At 38.4% G+C, this 17013-nt stretch overlaps 2 protein-coding genes across 3 annotated transcripts in view; both read right to left on the bottom strand.

The window, feature by feature from the left end:
• LOC120093063 (sperm motility kinase-like) overlaps window positions 1-1913 on the bottom strand; it is a 130260-nt gene extending 128347 nt beyond the window's left edge. Inside the window, exons 1-2 of one of the 3 annotated variants that reach the window (XM_087589456.1) lie at window positions 1658-1899; window positions 1028-1081 (exon numbers count right to left, since the gene is read on the bottom strand). In XM_087589456.1, the coding sequence (XP_087445582.1) occupies window positions 1028-1041 (14 nt within the window). In that variant the 5' untranslated portion in view covers window positions 1042-1081; window positions 1658-1899. Of the gene's footprint in view, window positions 1-1027; window positions 1082-1657 lie in introns of all 3 variants that reach the window. The other 2 variants (XM_087589452.1, XM_087589453.1) reach the window with 2 other exon arrangements.
• Window positions 1-17013, bottom strand: part of Erich1 (glutamate-rich 1) — a gene marked incomplete at its 5' end in the record, with an annotated part of 52793804 nt that overhangs the window by 11339050 nt on the left and 41437741 nt on the right.

Below are 17013 nucleotides of genomic sequence, written 5' to 3'. Positions count from 1 at the left end.
CTGATAACTTCGCTCCTTAAGCACCAGTCCAACTGCCACTGGCTTTACCATCACTGGCTGCCAGACTATTCTATTTAGACCTTATCAAACTATGCAGCCAACCTGAAATTCAAGCTTGCTCACTCAGAGGCTGGTTCCCCAGTGGAAGATAACGCACAGAAGGTAGATTTATCTGAGCTGAGAGTGGAGCATTAAAGATAGTAGTTCTAAAACACAACAGAGGTCAACTAAATGCAGAAAAGTTGCATATGGGAAATGATACAAGTGAAAGGAAAGGGGACAAAAATAACGGAAATCCTAAAGCCTCAAACAAACGAACATCAATTCTAGAGATTCTGCAACCTGTAGAGATACATGTTGGTCTACATGTGGGCAGAGGAACACTTCAAAGCTGGGAAATCCCACGTGAAGGCAGGACGAGCCTGAAGTTAGTCAGGTATATACACGCGTCTGCACATGCATGTGTATATGTGAGTGTGTGTGTGTTAAAGTCTTCTGAGTCCTGTGTTGACTGAGGTAAAAAATCAAGAGAAAGGAACTAGACATGTGCCTTAGTTATTTTCTCATCACGATGAACATATCACAGACTACCCGACAGAAACAATTTCAAGGAAGAAAGGTTTGTTTTGCTAAGAGTTTCACAGATTTTAGTCACTAGAGTGGGCAAGGCATGGATGGGGGAATATAACTCTTGACTTCCAACAGATACAAAGCAGGAATACATGCTGAAACCAGGGTATAGAATGACTTTCAGAGCCCCATCCTGAGTATCGATCTCCTCCCAGCCAGTCTGACCCAGTAATACTTCACGACCTTCAGAGTATCATAGTCTGAAGGGCAAACATTAACAACAAGAGCCTGTGAGGGAGATTTCAGACTCAAAACAAGCTGACTCCAGAATGTCTCTGGTGTTTCTTATTTGAGGTGCAAATTAAAGGGTTTCTCCAGCTATTATGCAAACCCAACTCTTGCCTGAATATAGTCTTGACTATCAGGTTAATAGGAAAATTAGCATAGTAAATCTCACCCTTTAATCTGCATTCTATTGGCCACTCATTTCTTTTTGTCCTCCTTTTCAGTCCTATGAATTAACAAACAATCCATAATATTAGGGACTTGAAACAAATTTTACTTTTAATCCTCCACAATTATGCGTTTTATTAAGTCTGAGTCGCTGGGCCCGGACCTGAGGCTTGTGAAAGAGATTCTCGACTTCAAAGGAAAATGCATAGCTATTGGCAAACTCAGGGGGGGGTTAGTCTATAAATAGCCGAATTTCAATAAACCCAGCTTAATAGTTTTCTCTTTGAACCCCATTATGTCCTTTAATACAACACGGCATTTAGTTGTTTTTATTTTTAGTAATCTCTCTGTGTGTTGGTGAATTAAGTTTTCAGCTCGTTTCAACCTGAGCCATCCAAATTAGATTTTTGGCCGTTGTTGTTCTCTCTTTCGGGGTTTAAGTCGTTGACATAATTGCTAGATCTTACTAAGTTTAGGTGGAATCTTTCCCAGGAATTATCCTCTACTGCAAAGTAAATGACGTCAATTTTGTTTGCCTTTCTGAGCAAGTTTTGATTTAAACAAATGCCATAGGAAAATAAACTCTGCTTATCAATAGTGTGTAATCTATGCTTAGAGAAGAATCTTTACTCACCGGAGTTAAGTTAAATGGGCTTCGTTCCTCAAGATGGAGATGTTCCTTCCACACACGGGAGAAGTGGAGCTTTGAACAGCAACACCAGCCACTAGTCTGTTAGTCTTTTAATTCTAGCAACTTCCTTGAGAAATCAGTGGTGTTCAATAGAAATGAGAACCACATGATATTGAATCCCACACTACTCTTTAGAGACAGCCACTGTGTGGCCAACTGGGATCGGCAGTTTGTAATGGACGCCCCTTTTAATGCGCACACGCACACGCGCACGCGCATGCGCACTGCTACACTCCTCTTTGTGGGTAATTTCCCTGACTTTTCTGAATTAAGTTTCGTTAAGTTTGGGTGCGCGTTGGTTGGTCCATTAAGGAATAGAACATGTAAGAGACTTCAGATCATCCGACCTGTGAGGGCTAACTGTGAAAAGGCTCTGTCTATCATGGGACCACACAGCCCCCAAAAAGCCAAATGTAAAGAAAAATGAGAGCTTTCTTGGTGAAACCAAAACTCAGCTTTGGCTTCTCTCTCTGGCTCTCTGGCGGGAAGCACGGATCATTCACATTGGTAATGTCCTCACTAAATCTGCTTGGAGAAAGTGACAGGTCTAATTTGTTACTGACAGACCAGCGTCTGGGAGCACGTTTAAAATGCATTGCTTTTGCTTTGGGATTGCTGTGTGGCTTCTGCCAGGTAGGCTAGGTGTTTGGTTAAATACTACCTGCAATTTCATCAATCAGCTCGGAGCCTCCTAGTGAAAGGGCTTTGGCTGCCTTAGCTCTCCTGCCTCCTTCTCCAGGCAGATAATAGTCCAAGGAAGACAAGTCTGAAGGTGCTGTGATGTGAATTCCAGATCCTGAGGAAGGATTCCCGAATCAATAGCTTTCTGCCTAATAAATAATTGTGAATGATCTGAACGAGACTGAATTTGTTCCTTGACACGTATGAGTGAGTGTGAGGACTGTTTTCATTAAATAGAAAATGTCTTTGAGGCTCTCTTTGGATCTTCGTTAGAGTGACTTTAAAATTGAACGAGAATTTAGAAACGCGATGCAGATTGGGTCTGAGAAATGGGATAAAGTTCCTCCATGAGGAAAAAGCTGCAATCGAAACCTATGAGCTGAATTGATAATACAATTAATATTTTGTGGGAAGGGTGATTGAATCATGATGCCAAGCAAGCTCAGAGAAATGAAAATAGGTTTTCAGCGTCGTTTAAATTATTTAGATCATTCCCAGGACAGGCTTCCTCCATAGTGCAGGCACTTAGCTTATGCAAAAAGTCACAGGGGAAGTAGAGAAGAGTGGAACACCTTCTGCTCCACGATATGTCTGACTTCCAGCTGGAATTGAGTGTGGAGACCTAGAAATCCACTCTGGGATTACTGGCAACCTCAGAATTGAAAGCTAGTTTCTAAAAATATCAAAAATCAAGTAGTTTTAGAGATGTATATGGGTCATAATTTAGAGGAAAATTCACGTTTTTCTTTTATTTCACATCTATTTTCCATTTATTCTAACCACACTGGTTTCTCGATTTTTCTCGTAAAAGCGTATGTGCATACTCCCACACTTACAAGGTCCAAAGGTTTATGCACAAGGGACTGGAATATAAACCACAAATAAATAAGCCTTACTTCCGTCTACAAGAATGTATGCATTGTCTTACTCAAGCCATCATACCTCGGAAGTTTGTATTTCCACCCACAGGGTTTCAGAGCTAGTTGAGACTTGGCGACATTTCTCCCTTGGTGCTGTGACTAGAAAGAACCTTCTAGCATTGTGTGAGCAAGCCAGTAGAGGTGAAGCTTCGGTTGAGAACTAGCTTGAGTTTGCCACATTCTGGCTCAGGCATGTGACGTCATCAGCAGCAGGGTCTTATCATCAAGTTTTAGAGGTCAACCAATAGCAATGAGAATAGCTACAGTGTTTGTGGGATGTCTATGGGAAACCACTGACCAACCTTTTGAACAGCCGTAGCCCATACCAAGCACTTGGTTTTTATTTAATAGCCTAAGATATTTGGGAAGCTAATATCCTCTCAGTAGAGAATAATTCCATTTAAACTGCACATATATATATATATATATATATATGTATGTATATATACATATGTGTGTGTGTGTGTGTGTGTGTGTGTGTGTGTGTGTGTGTGTATTTTAGGAAGCTTCTACACTGGCAGGTTTCTAAATGGTATTTTCAAATGTCTTTAAATATTGGTTATTTTTCTTCTCCTCAGTGCCTTTCCATCCCTCAGTCCGTATGAGCCATCCTGTTCCATTATTCCCTGTCCTCCTCTATAACTTGGCATTCTGTTCTCATTTCCTTGAAAGTTCCCAATGCTCTCTTACTAGTTTCCTGCTTTCTATGGGTGCTCTGATTTAAATGCAAGCATCTAAATACTGAAAGCCATCATTCACCTATGAAATACATCCTGTGTTTGTCTTTCTGGGTTTGGGCTACTTATTCAGAATGCCTATTTCCAGCTCTATCCATTTACATACACATTTCATAACTTCATTTCTCTTTACGGCTAAATAAGACAAGAGAAGATGATAAAGAACCAATAAATGGGAAAGGGGGACGTAAAAGTATCCTTATTTGCAAATGATATGGTTCTTCACATAAAAGATGCTGAAGACTCTACCAGACATCTCCCAAAGCCAATAAACACAGCCAGCGAAGTAGCAGGATACAAAATTAACACACAAAAATAGTCTGACTTCATCTGAATTATAAACGTATTAAGAAAGAAATATGGAAAACAATCTCACTCGTGGTAGCCTCAAAATAGTTTATAATAAATATAACAGAGGAAATGACAGGCTAGTGCAACGAAAACTTTAAGATTCTGAAGAAAGAAATCGAACAAGACACTCAAAGATGGAAACTACTACCATGTTCATTCAAATAAGGACACCTTTATCTCTCCCTGTCCAATTTATTTCTCTTTTATCTTCTTCTCTTGTCTTATTGATTTAGCTAAGACTTCAAGTGCTATGTTGAACCAGGAACATAGACATCTTCATGTTTCTCTTCATTTTACTAGAAATGCTTTGGGTTTTCCCCTACTTGGCATGATATTGCCTATGGGCTTTTATGGTACCCTTATTGTGTTGAGATATGTCCCTGTATCTTTACACTCTTGGCGACTTTTATTATGAGTGGATGTTGGATTTTCTCAAGGTCCTTTTCTGGATGTTAATAAACGATCATATGGGTTTATGCCCCCGAATCTATTCATGCTTCGCACTAAATTTATTGATACATGTATGTGGAATAATGCCTACATTTCTGTGATAAAGCCAACTTGAAAATGGTGGATGATCTTTTTGATATTTTTAAAATTTGATTTATAAGCATTTATTAAGAACTTTTGCATCGAAGTTCATCAGGGAGGTTGGACAATCATTCTCTCTCTCTCTCTCTCTCTCTCTCTCTCTCTCTCTTTCTCTCTCTCTCTTTGCTTGTTAGGTCTTTGTGAGAATTTGGTTATTGTAAAAGGGTTAACAAGAGTTCTTTTTCTAGCTTACAGATTTTTTTTTAATTAGTATTGGTGCTAGTTCATTGGAGGTCTGTTTGAATTCCATGCTGACTCTTTCTGTACCTGGGTTTTCTTACTGTTGGGAGATTTTAAGTTAATATTTAATTCACTGATTTTTAGGGATCTGCTTATATTATTTATTTTAACTTGATTTGACAGTGTAGATTAGGTGCATTATAATTTCATTTACTACTTTTAAATTTCCCAGTTTAGTGAAAAATAAATATTTGGGGGGGCACTTGTTACTTGTTATAATGTCCAAATAAAGTTATAATTGCAATATTATCATGTTCAGTTCAATAACATTTTTAATTCATTAAAATATGATAGTTCCCCCAATTTCTTCTCCCCCATTCGGCCTTCTCATATCCCTTTTACTCTCTCTCAAATTTAAATCCATAACCTCTATTTAAATTTTTATTATTATTACCTATATGCATACACACACACACCACTTTGTCCATTTAGTGTTGCTTGTAAACATATGTGATCTCAGGTATTACCACTTGGGCTTGGGTAACTAATTCGGGGACACATGCTTGAAAAAGACTTTCCTCCTCTCTCAGCTGTCAGTGGTCTGAAATCCTTTAGAACTTGTCTACGTGTGAAGTCCATCAGCAATCCTGTTCCCTGTTACCTTGTCTATGAGCATACCATTGTTCAGGAGGCCATAATGTTGAAGTATCATGACTGTAGCCTGTTTTCCATTTCTACCAGACATATCTTACAGAATAATTCATGGTTTTCTGGCTTTTACAAGTTTTCTTGTATCTCTGGAGCCTTGGGCATAATAGTTGTATTGTAGGTGTACTCAATGGGACTAGACACTGCCCTCAGTTGCTCTCTTTGTTTTGACCAGTTGTGGTTACTTGTTGTGGTTTCTCTGTGTTAAAAAAAGAAGCTTCCTTGATTTCACTTTTTCCCCTCTTTTCTTATGGTTGGAAATATAACTTTTAAAGGTATAACACTATGATTCTAGGACTTTCCTTGGTGTCATTTGTTATGTTTCCCTTTTCAGTTTTTTAAATTGGATATTTTATTTATTTACATTTTAAATGTTTCCTCTTTCCCAGTTTCCCCTTGGCAAACCTCCAATCCCATTTCCCCTTACCCTGCTTCTATGAGGGTATCCCCCATCCACTTCCTCCTCATCACCCTAGCATTCCTCTACAGTGGGGAATCAAGCCTTCACAGGACCAAGGATCTCCCCTCACACTGATGCCAGAGAAGTCCCCTTCAGCTCCTTTAGTCCTTCCTCTAACTCTTCCATTGGGGTCCCTGTGATCAGTCCCATGGTTGACTTCAAAGCATATGCTTCTGTATTGGTCAAGATCTGGCAGAGCCTCTCAGGAGACAGTCGTATCAGGCTCCTGTCAGCAAGTACTTCTTGGCATCAGTAAGTGACTGAGTTTGGCATGTGGGATGGGTCTCTAGATGGGGCAGTCTCTGAATGGTGTTTCCTTCTGTCTCTGCTCCACTCTTTGTCCCTGTATTTCCTTTAGAAAGGAGCAATTCTCCTCTCTCAAAATTTTGGAGATGGATGGGTGGTCTGATCCCTCAACCAGGGGGCCATGCCTAACCTCTGGACATGGTCTGGACAGATTCTCCCTCCTCTTTGTTGGGTATTTCAGCTAATGTCATTCCCATGGTGTCCAGTGAGGCTCTTGCTTTCCTGGCATCTGGGACTTTCTGGTTGCTACACCCAGTTCCCATCCACCATTGCTACACAACTCTGTTCAATTTCCTGACCCTCTGTACATCTCCCCCATTTCCTCCCACACCTGACTCTGCCCCTCTTTTTCCCCTCTCCCTTCTCTCTTCCTCCCAAGTCCCTCCCACCCTCTACTTCCCTTCATTATTTTTTTTTCTACCTTCTAAGTAGGACTGAAGCATCCACTCTTTGGTCTTCCTTCTTCTTGAGCTTCATGTGGTACATGAGTTGTATTATGGATATTTCAAGATCTTTGCCTAATATATACTTATCGGTGAGTAGATATCGTGTGTGTGCTTTTGTGACTGAGTTATGTCAGTCAGGATGATACTTTCTAGATCCATCCATTTGCCTGTGAATTTCATACAGTCATTGTTTTTGATAGCTGAGTAGTACTCCATTGTGTAGATGTACCATATTTTCTGTATCCATTCCTTTGTTGAAGGACATCTGTTCTTTCCAGCTTCTGACTATTTTAAATAAGGCTGCGATGAACAGAGTGGAGCACGTGTCCTTATTATATATTGGAATATTTTTTTGGGTATATGCCCAGGGGTGGTATAACTGGGTCCTCTGGTAGTATTATGTCCAGTTTTCTGAGGAACTGCTAGACTGATTTTCAGAGTGGTTTTACCAGCTTGCAATCCCACTAGCAAAGGAAGAGTGTTCCTCTTTCTCTACATCCTCGCCAGCATCTGCTGTCACCTGAGTTTTTGATCTCAGCCATTCTGACTGGTGTGAGGTGGAATTTCAGTGTCATTTTGTTTTGCATTTCCCTGATGACTAAAGATGTTGGACATTTCTTTAGGTGCTTCTCAGCCATTCGAGTTTCCTCAGTTAAAAATTCTGTTTAGCTCAATACTGCATTTTTAATAGGGTTATTTGATTCTCTTGAGTTCTTTGTATATATTGAATTTTAGCTCTCTATCAGATGTAGGACTGCTAAAAATCTTCCCCCATCTGTTGGTTGCTGTTTTATGAATCATATTTCTCCTTCCTTTTTAATTTGGCTAAAGGTTTGTTTATTTTGTTGATCTTTTTGAAAGTTCCAGTTCTTGCTTTATTAATGTTTTTGCATTATTTTAATTCTATCTCAATAGTTTTAGCCCAGATTTAATCACCTCTTGCCATGAACATTTAGGGTGTCTTGGTTTTCTAAGACTTTCAGGTGTATCACTAAATAATTGATTTAACATATCTCAAATTTATCTATTTATTTCACACACAAGTAGTTATTTATGTAATTTCCCTTCTCTATTTTGTCTCTTAAACTCCCTTGTCTCCAGAACTCCCTCTCAAATTCGCCATATCTTATTGTTTAATTATTATTTATACATAAATTTATAAGTACAACCTGAAGAGTTTATTTAGTCATGTATTTGTCATATATCTATATTTTGTACAGACCATGTGGGATTGAATGACCTACCTGGGACCTCATCCCTGGAGAAGATGGTTCTTCTTTTTCACAAGCCATTAATGACCTGCAGTTCTTTATTCAGTAGTGATGCCCTGTGAGCATTCCTCCCACTCTATCGGCACATCAGTCATTTCATGATTCTATTTTTCATGTCTTGTTTAGTCAACCCTATTGTTGAGATTTCACAGGGGCAGCTTCCTGTCATATGCGGGGTACTTGTTGTTATACTCCCTGAGCACTTAGGTCTGCCTTCGTTTTGTCTCATAGGTTTTAGGATGCTGCATTTTCATATTCTTTTAATTCAAGGAAATTTAAAAAGTCTTCTTGATTAAGTACACCTTAACCAATTGTTATTTCATAGTGTGCTCTTTATTGTCTATGAGTTTGTATAATTAATTGATGTCTAGTGTCATTCCTCGTGGTCAGAGAGAATGTCGGATGTGATTTCAATTTTTCTATATATGTCGAAGCTTTATTTGTGCAATAATATGGTGGTCAAATTCAGGAGCACGTTCCGTGGGCTTCTTAGAAGAATATAGTCTTGTGTTTGGGCAGAATGTACACTAGATGTATATTAGGTCAATTTGATTTAAATGATGCCATCTAACTGCGTTGCTTTCCCATTTAGCTTTTGCTCAGATTTCTTCTCTATTAGTGAGAATTGGATATTGAAGTCAACCTTAATCACTGTATTGGTTTAATCTGTGGTTCAGATATAAAATAGTATTTTATATGTGAGATTGTGTGCTTCTGTGTTTGGTGTACTGTATTAGGGTTCTCTAGAGAAACAGAATTTATAGGCTGGATTCACATGCACACACACACACACACACACACACACACACACACAATTTATTAGTTTGTCTTACAGGACATGGTTCAACTAGTTCAACAGTGACTTTCTCCTGATGGAAAGTACAAGGATACAGTAGCTTTTTTGTCTGTGAGTCTAAGTATCTCAGCTGGTGTTCCTTATATGCCAGAATCCCAAAGAGATAAGCTCTAATGTCAGTGAAGGAATGGACTTCCCAATGAGAGTAAAGGCAAACAGGCAAAGATCAAGTGCTTGCTTCCTTATGTCTTTCCTATAAGCTACCACCATAAGGTGTGGCCCAGAATTAAGGTGGATCTTCCCACCTTAAAAGATCGGAAAAGAAGAAGTCAAAATATCACTATTTGCAGATGATATGATAGTATATTTAAGTGATCCCAACAGTTCCACCAGAGAACTACTAAAGCTGATAAACAACTTCAGCAAAGTGGCTGGGTATAAAATTAACTCAAATAAATCAGTAGCCTTCCTCTACACAAAAGAGAAACAAGCCGAGAAAGAAATTAGGGAAACGACACCCTTCATAATAGACCCAAATAATATAAAGTACCTCGGTGTGACTTTAACCAAGCAAGTAAAAGATCTGTACAATAAGAACTTCAAGACTACTTATTCAATATAATTCTTGAAGTTCTAGCCAGAGCAATCAGACAACAAAAGGAGGTCAAGGGGATACAGATCGGAAAAGAAGTCAAAATATCACTATTTGCAGATGATATGATAGTATATTTAAGTGATCCCAAAAGTTCCACCAGAGAACTACTAAAGCTGATAAACAACTTCAGCAAAGTGGCTGGGTATAAAATTAACTCAAATAAATCAGTAGCCTTCCTCTACACAAAAGAGAAACAAGCCGAGAAAGAAATTAGGGAAACGACACCCTTCATAATAGACCCAAATAATATAAAGTATCTCGGTGTGACTTTAACCAAGCAAGTAAAAGATTTGTACAATAAGAACTTCAAGACTCTGAAGAAAGAAAATGAAGAAGTCCTCAGAAGATGGAAAGATCTCCCATGCTCATGGATTGGCAGGATTAATATAGTAAAAATGGCCATTTTACCAAAAGCGATCTACAGATTCAATGCAATCCCCATCAAAATACCAATCCAATTCTTCAAAGAGTTAGACAGAACAATTTGCAAATTCATCTGGAATAACAAAAAACCCAGGATAGCTAAAACTATCCTCAACAATAAAAGGACTTCAGGGGGAATCACTATCCCTAAACTCAAGCAATATTACAGAGCAATAGTGATAAAAACTGCATGGTATTGGTACAGAGACAGACAGTTAGACCAATGGAACAGAATTGAAGACCCAGAAATGAACCCACACACCTATGGTCACTTGATTTTTGACAAAGGAGCCAAAACCATCCAATGGAAGAAAGACAGCATTTTCACCAAATGGTGCTGGTTCAACTGGAGGTCAACATGCAGAAGAATGCAGATCGATCCATGCTTATCACCCTGTACAAAGCTTAAGTCCAAGTGGATCAAGGACCTCCACATCAAACCAGATACACTCAAACTAATAGAAGAAAAGCTAGGGAAGCATCTGGAACACATGGGCACTGGAAAAAATTTCCTGAACAAAACACCAATGGCTTATGCTCTAAGATCAAGAATCGACAAATGGGATCTCATAAAACTGCAAAGCTTCTGTAAGGCAAAGGACACTGTGGTTAGGACAAAACGGCAACCAACAGATTGGGAAAAGATCTTTACCAATCCTACAACAGATAGAGGCCTTATATCCAAAATATACAAAGAACTCAAGAAGTTAGATCGCAGGGAGACAAATAACCCTATTAAAAATGGGGTTCAGAGCTAAACAAAGAATTCACAGCTGAGGAATGCCGAATGGCTGAGAAACACCTAGAGAAATGTTCAACATCTTTAGTCATAAGGGAAATGCAAATCAAAACAACCCTGAGATTTCACCTCACACCAGTGAGAATGGCTAAGATCAAAAACTCAGGGGACAACAGATGCTGGCGAGGATGCGGAGAAAGAGGAACACTCCTCCATTGTTGGTGGGATTGCAGACTGGTACAACCATTCTGGAAATCAGTTTGGAGGTTCCTCAGGAAACTGGACATTGAACTGCCTGAGGATCCAGCTATACCTCTCTTGGGCATATACCCAAAAGATGCCCCAACATATAAAAAAGTCACATGCTTCACTATGTTCATCGCAGCCTTATTTATAATAGCCAGAAGCCGGAAAGAACCCAGCTTCTGGGTTGCCCTTCAACAGAGGAATGGATACAGAAAATGTGGTACATCTACACAATGGAATATTACTCAGCTATAAAAAACAATGACTTTATGAAATTCATAGGCAAATGGTTGGAACTGGAAAATATCATCCTGAGTGAGGTAACCACTGAGTGGAATAACACTCGAAATGTAAATAAGAAATACTCAAGTTAATAAAAAAAAAAGATTAAATAAAACAAAATCCCTGTCATGTGCACCCAGATACCAACCCAGAATAGCCATCACATGCATGTGTGTTTAAAATAGCATTATCTTTTTGGTGGGTTGTTTCTTTAATGAATATGACTAGTTTTGGTTTAAAGTGCCTTTTGTCAGAGATTAGAAGAGCCATTTCTGCTTCTTTGGTTCCATTTACTTGTGATACCCTTTTTTTGGGGGGTTCTTTTTTTCGGAGCTGGGGACCCAACCCAGGGCCTTGCGCTTCCTAGGTAAGCGCTCTACCACTGAGCTAAATCCCCAGCCCCTTGTGATACCCTTTTTATCCTTTTGCCCTAAGGTTGATGGTAAGATCTGTTTCTTATAGGTAGCAAAAAGATGGATCCTGGTTTAAAGTATAATATACTAATCTGTGTTTCTTTATGGGGGAACTGAGACTGCTAATATTAAGAGTTATCACTGAACAATGTTTAATTCCTATTATTTTATTTCATTTTGTTTGAGGAATTTCCTTAGACTTTCTTTTGTTCTGAAGTTGCCCATTTCTCATAATGTCTTAGATGTCTTCATCCTTATCTTTGGACTGAAATCTTTCTCCTAATACCTTCTGTAGAGCTGGCAGCTAGTAGAAAGTTTTTACTTCCTCTGTAAATACCATTTCAATGCTGACAATTGGGATCTTTTAGAACTTGAGATACGTCTTTTGACTTCCATATGTTCCAGAGAATAATCTGAGGTTATTCTGATGGGTGTATCTTTACAAATGACTTGATATTTTTCTCTTTCAGCCTTTAACACTTTTAGATTTATTCTATTTTTTAATATGTTAACTATAATAGATTACGTGGAGTTTTTTCTGGTCCTATCTATTTGGAATTTTGTAGGTCACTTCTATTTTCATGGGCATCTATATCTTTAGGTTTGATATATATATATATATATATATATATATATATAGACATAGACATAGATGTGTGTGTGTGTGTGTAATGAAAATAATCTCTATGCATCTACTTTGGTGTTAATATAAGATGAGAATTAATCTTTATATTAAATCTCAAGATACTTTTCCAGAACTTTACTACTTTCTGTTTATATGTCTTTAAAATTATCATCGTCCTTTACTGAATGATACAATTTTTCTACCTTGTCTTGCATCCACAATTTCGTTTGTAACATGATGCATGACATCATGACATGAGGCTTTTTCCACTGGACAGTTTATTTGACCTGTTGAGTTTTCATGTCTAACATCGTTTAAGTCAGGTTTTCTTCAATAATTCTACTTCATTTTTTGACTTCCTTAGTTATTTCATTTATTTCTTCATTTTGCGTCTCCTAGAGAACGTTCACATCTCTTTTGGATTGTTGGAACATTGTAATTATTCTTTTGAACTCTATGTTGAGAATTTCTTCCAGATTATTTTTGTTAGGTGTTATTATTATGGAATTAATTAGTAACTAGTTGGGGAAACATGCTTTCTTAATTTTCCATATTATTTTTCTTTCAGTGCTAAGACTTGAGCATCTGGAGTTGGTTGGAATCTTCTTTTCTTAACTTGTGTGTGTGTGTGTGTGTGCTCGCGCGCGCGCGTGTGCACGCACATATGTGCACATGTGATGTTTACAATGATCAATGGAAGACAAATTCTTAATAGGGTTTAGACATAATTTCCCTCTATGAGACTATAGTTAGGATTAAAGGCTCATTCTCAAGTCTCCCCTAGGTGTCAGTTATTATCCTGTATCAACTAGTGTCAACTAGTTTTTACTATGGGTTATGGAACCCTTTATATACCTATAGTCCTTACTCAGAGGAGGATCTGGTTCCCACCATGGTTTTCAAGGATGCCCAGTCATCCCTGGGAGCCTAACCTGGATTAGAAATCAGCTCCCACGCTGGATCTGCAGCTTCTGCTGAGGATGCTGCAAGATGTAGAACTCTCCAAGCTCCTAAGTCTTACTCTGGTCCAAGACTGGTCCTACCCTGGGTTTTCAGGTTCTCCTGAAACTTCTGGTCGATGAAGAGCTTGGCTCATGCACTAGTCATTAGTGCAGAACACTGGTAATATTGCTGTAGTGAAGAAGATAAGGGTTAGAATGAGGCTGCGACATTAGGCTGGAGTCAGAAGCTCAACTTTCTGATATTTTGTATTAAGAGACGGTATTGAATCTTGGATCTTATTTCTTTTTTATTTATATCTTTAGTTTGTCTGACCATACTCCTTGGTTATTGCTTCATTCATCTTTATTTAAAAATATGTAATAACTTCGGCTTTTGTTGGATGCGGTAATTTTCCGGTTGCATAAGCTGAACGCAGGGGTTCATTTAATTTCTATGCTGGAGAAATCTTTGTGAACTTGAGTGTTCATGTCAGGACTTGAGGTCAAGAAGCTTCATGCATATTACTGTTGTGTTCATGGATGGACTATACTGTGTATGTTTAAGTCAGAAAAGGGTGGAGGTCCTTTTCTTCCCAACCAAAACTGATAACATGTCTGCTGATATCCAGATTAGGAGACAGAGGCCATTTAAAACAGATAATAGTCCTTTATCTGGTAGACAGTGGTAGAACACTATGCTACAGGATTTTAGCTGTTATTTTTAATTTTGTTTATTTGCTTTTCTCAGCAGATATTCATGTAGTTCTCAACACATTTATATAAACAAAGTTTTAGGCTTGATCCCGCACCCATTTCCAGACTAAACAGCTCTACATAATGGATCTCATTATCTTAGGACATAGTACAGTTTTTGAAAATGGAAGTGCTGTTGCAATGTTTAATTTCTTGCCACCTATGTCAATATTATAAGGAAAAGTTCTATGATGAACATTGCAGCTAATAGGTTTTGGATTATTTCAGAGTTAACAATTCTCTCCCTGCCTCACAGCTTCCCAAAGCACTATGGCCAAGTTACCACTATTATAAAGTATTTTGAATATTTTTACTCTCTCTTTCTCTCTTTCTCTCTCTCTCTCTCTCTCTCTCTCTCTCTCTCTCTCTCTCCATATATATATTTGGGTATAGCAAAATATCAGAGAAAATGCTTAGTTTTAAAACCAATCAACATGTCCTCTGCTTAGCTTATACAGAACATCCTTCTAGGGAACTGGGGTACTGGGGTTCTTCTAATTAATATATAGAGTTTCAATAAAAGTTGCCTTAAAACTTATTTAAATTGTTTTGCCATAAAACAGAAACTACAGCTGAAGAGCAATGTTTGCCCTCTGGAGGTTTGCTGAGTCTTCATCCAGTCATTTGCTTCTTTAATCTGTCATACATGAGTGTTCAAACATTACCTTGTATATCACACCGTGATGTTCCCACTCAGGAGACTTAACTAGAAGGAGTCTGTCATTCACGCTGCTCTGTGTTTACTATTGGCCCTGCCCCCACAAGCCTAGCTAAGTGGAGAGATGTTTATTTTAGACAATAAGTATAAACGTAGGTACACTGTGTGAGAGTGTATTTATATTCATGGCACAAACTGGTGTGACTGTGCATATTAATAACAGCATTATTCATGTGGTTTTTCTAGGAATGAGGACATACACTGTGTACGAGCCATCTAAAGTTTAGTTGAGTGTAAAATATTTAGATAAACCAAAAGCAGAATTCTCGTAAATGCAACATTGATTCTTAAATTATTCTAGTATTTACTTTCCATTCCGAGCTCTGAAGCTTTCAACAAACAAACAAAAAGGCAGTGCACTGCAACTTGCTAAGCAAGAAGATTTGAAGAAAAGTCAGCTTTAAGCCTTTGGGTAGGAGACAGCAGCAGATTTTCAGGTCATGGGCATTGCAAACCCTGTATCAAAGACAGAAGCAGTACAAGGGTTCAAGAGCAGGTCTCCCATGAGTTTCTCTTATGCAGAAGCATGTTGGACAAGCATGGCGTCTGTGCTGTTGATAAGGGAATGAATCATTCCAGTGTCTCACTTCTTGATCATTGGTCTAATTTGTCATTTCTTTAAACATATCTGCTGCATAAATGTACCTTTATTAAGGATTGTGTAGGCGCCCAATTACTGATTACCATTTGAATATCATTCTGCCGTGGTGGTCTGACTGCGGTAAGATATAGTCTGATTTTTTATTCCTGCCAGGACCAGATAGTATATATTCAGGCTCTGGACCTCACGTGGTCTTTGACTAACTACTAAACTTCACCAATGCAATGCATAAACAGCCATGCATGAGGCATCCATGAAGTGCTGTGACTGTGTTCTGGAAAAAAATTAAAAAACAAAAAACAAAAAACAAACAAGGTTCAAATGTAGGTAGCAGAAGGTATTTGGCCTGAGGGCAGTAGTTGGTTAGTCCAGTGGTAGATCAATTAGCATCTCTTAAGATTTAGTATTTCAGAATCACCAAGTAGCTTTAATAAGCCTTAGGCAGTTGGTCTCATCCCCCAAAATATCTAATTCAAGAAATCTGGGGTGAGGTTGGAGAACTTTCACTGTGACAATTACATCTCCGTGTAATGTGGATACCCACTCAGGACAGAGGACTGTCTTCTGAGTATCAAAGCACAGATCACTTCCCTGAAGCTGAAGTTGATAAGTTAATCAACAAGAATACATAGTTGCCAAGAGTCAAGAGCTGTCATGCTCTAGTCATGACGATAATGACTTAACCTTCTGAAACCAGAAGTAAGCCCCTACTTAAATTATTTTCTTCATAAGAGTTGCATGGTGTCTTTTCACAGCAATAGGACATTGACCAAGAGATTTTTTTTTATGTGTATGAGTGTTTTGCCTGCATGGAGGTGTGTGTACTATGTGTATACTTGGTGCCTGTGGAGGTCAAAAGGGTTCATCAGATCCTTTGGAATTGGAGTTACAGATAACTATCTACCACATGGGAGCTGGATGTGGAACCCAGGTCCTCTACAAAATCTGAAAGTGCTCTTAATCAGTGAGTCTTCTTCTAGTCCTATATTTATTATTGCTAACTCCAGCTTAAGCATAAAACAAACTGTGCTGAGATAGTTAGAAAGACAGCCACTAGACATCTTATGATGTGCCCATTACTCACACATATTTACTTGAAAATTATAAAATAATTATTTGATTAAAAATATAATAAAAGTAAAGGAGTAAAATGATTTTTTTTTATTTCTGCCCAGGAATATGGCTTATTTCACATTAAATTCTAAAGCATTAAAAGTATCTTTTTGTGTCCCTGTTCTGCAGGGTACCTTTGGCATATGTCGTCTATGCGTGATAGGACTCAGAGCTAACTGAACACAGCATCCTCTGTCTCCAGAGCAGTGACATTTCTCATTCTCCGGATTAGCATGGAGAATGATGGCTTAGAGCCAGCAAACATGGGAACAAAAAGGGAGATATATACAGAGCAGCATGCCTACAGTAAAGAGGAGTCAGAGGGCACGGATTGATCTATCTC

The sequence above is a fragment of the Rattus norvegicus genome, chromosome 16 (assembly GCF_021556685.1).
Source record: "Rattus norvegicus strain SHRSP/BbbUtx chromosome 16, alternate assembly SHRSP_T2T, whole genome shotgun sequence".
Classification (NCBI taxonomy): domain Eukaryota; kingdom Metazoa; phylum Chordata; class Mammalia; order Rodentia; family Muridae; genus Rattus; species Rattus norvegicus.
The sequence above is the reverse complement of the archived record's forward strand: the minus strand, read 5'-3'. Positions and strand labels throughout refer to the sequence as shown.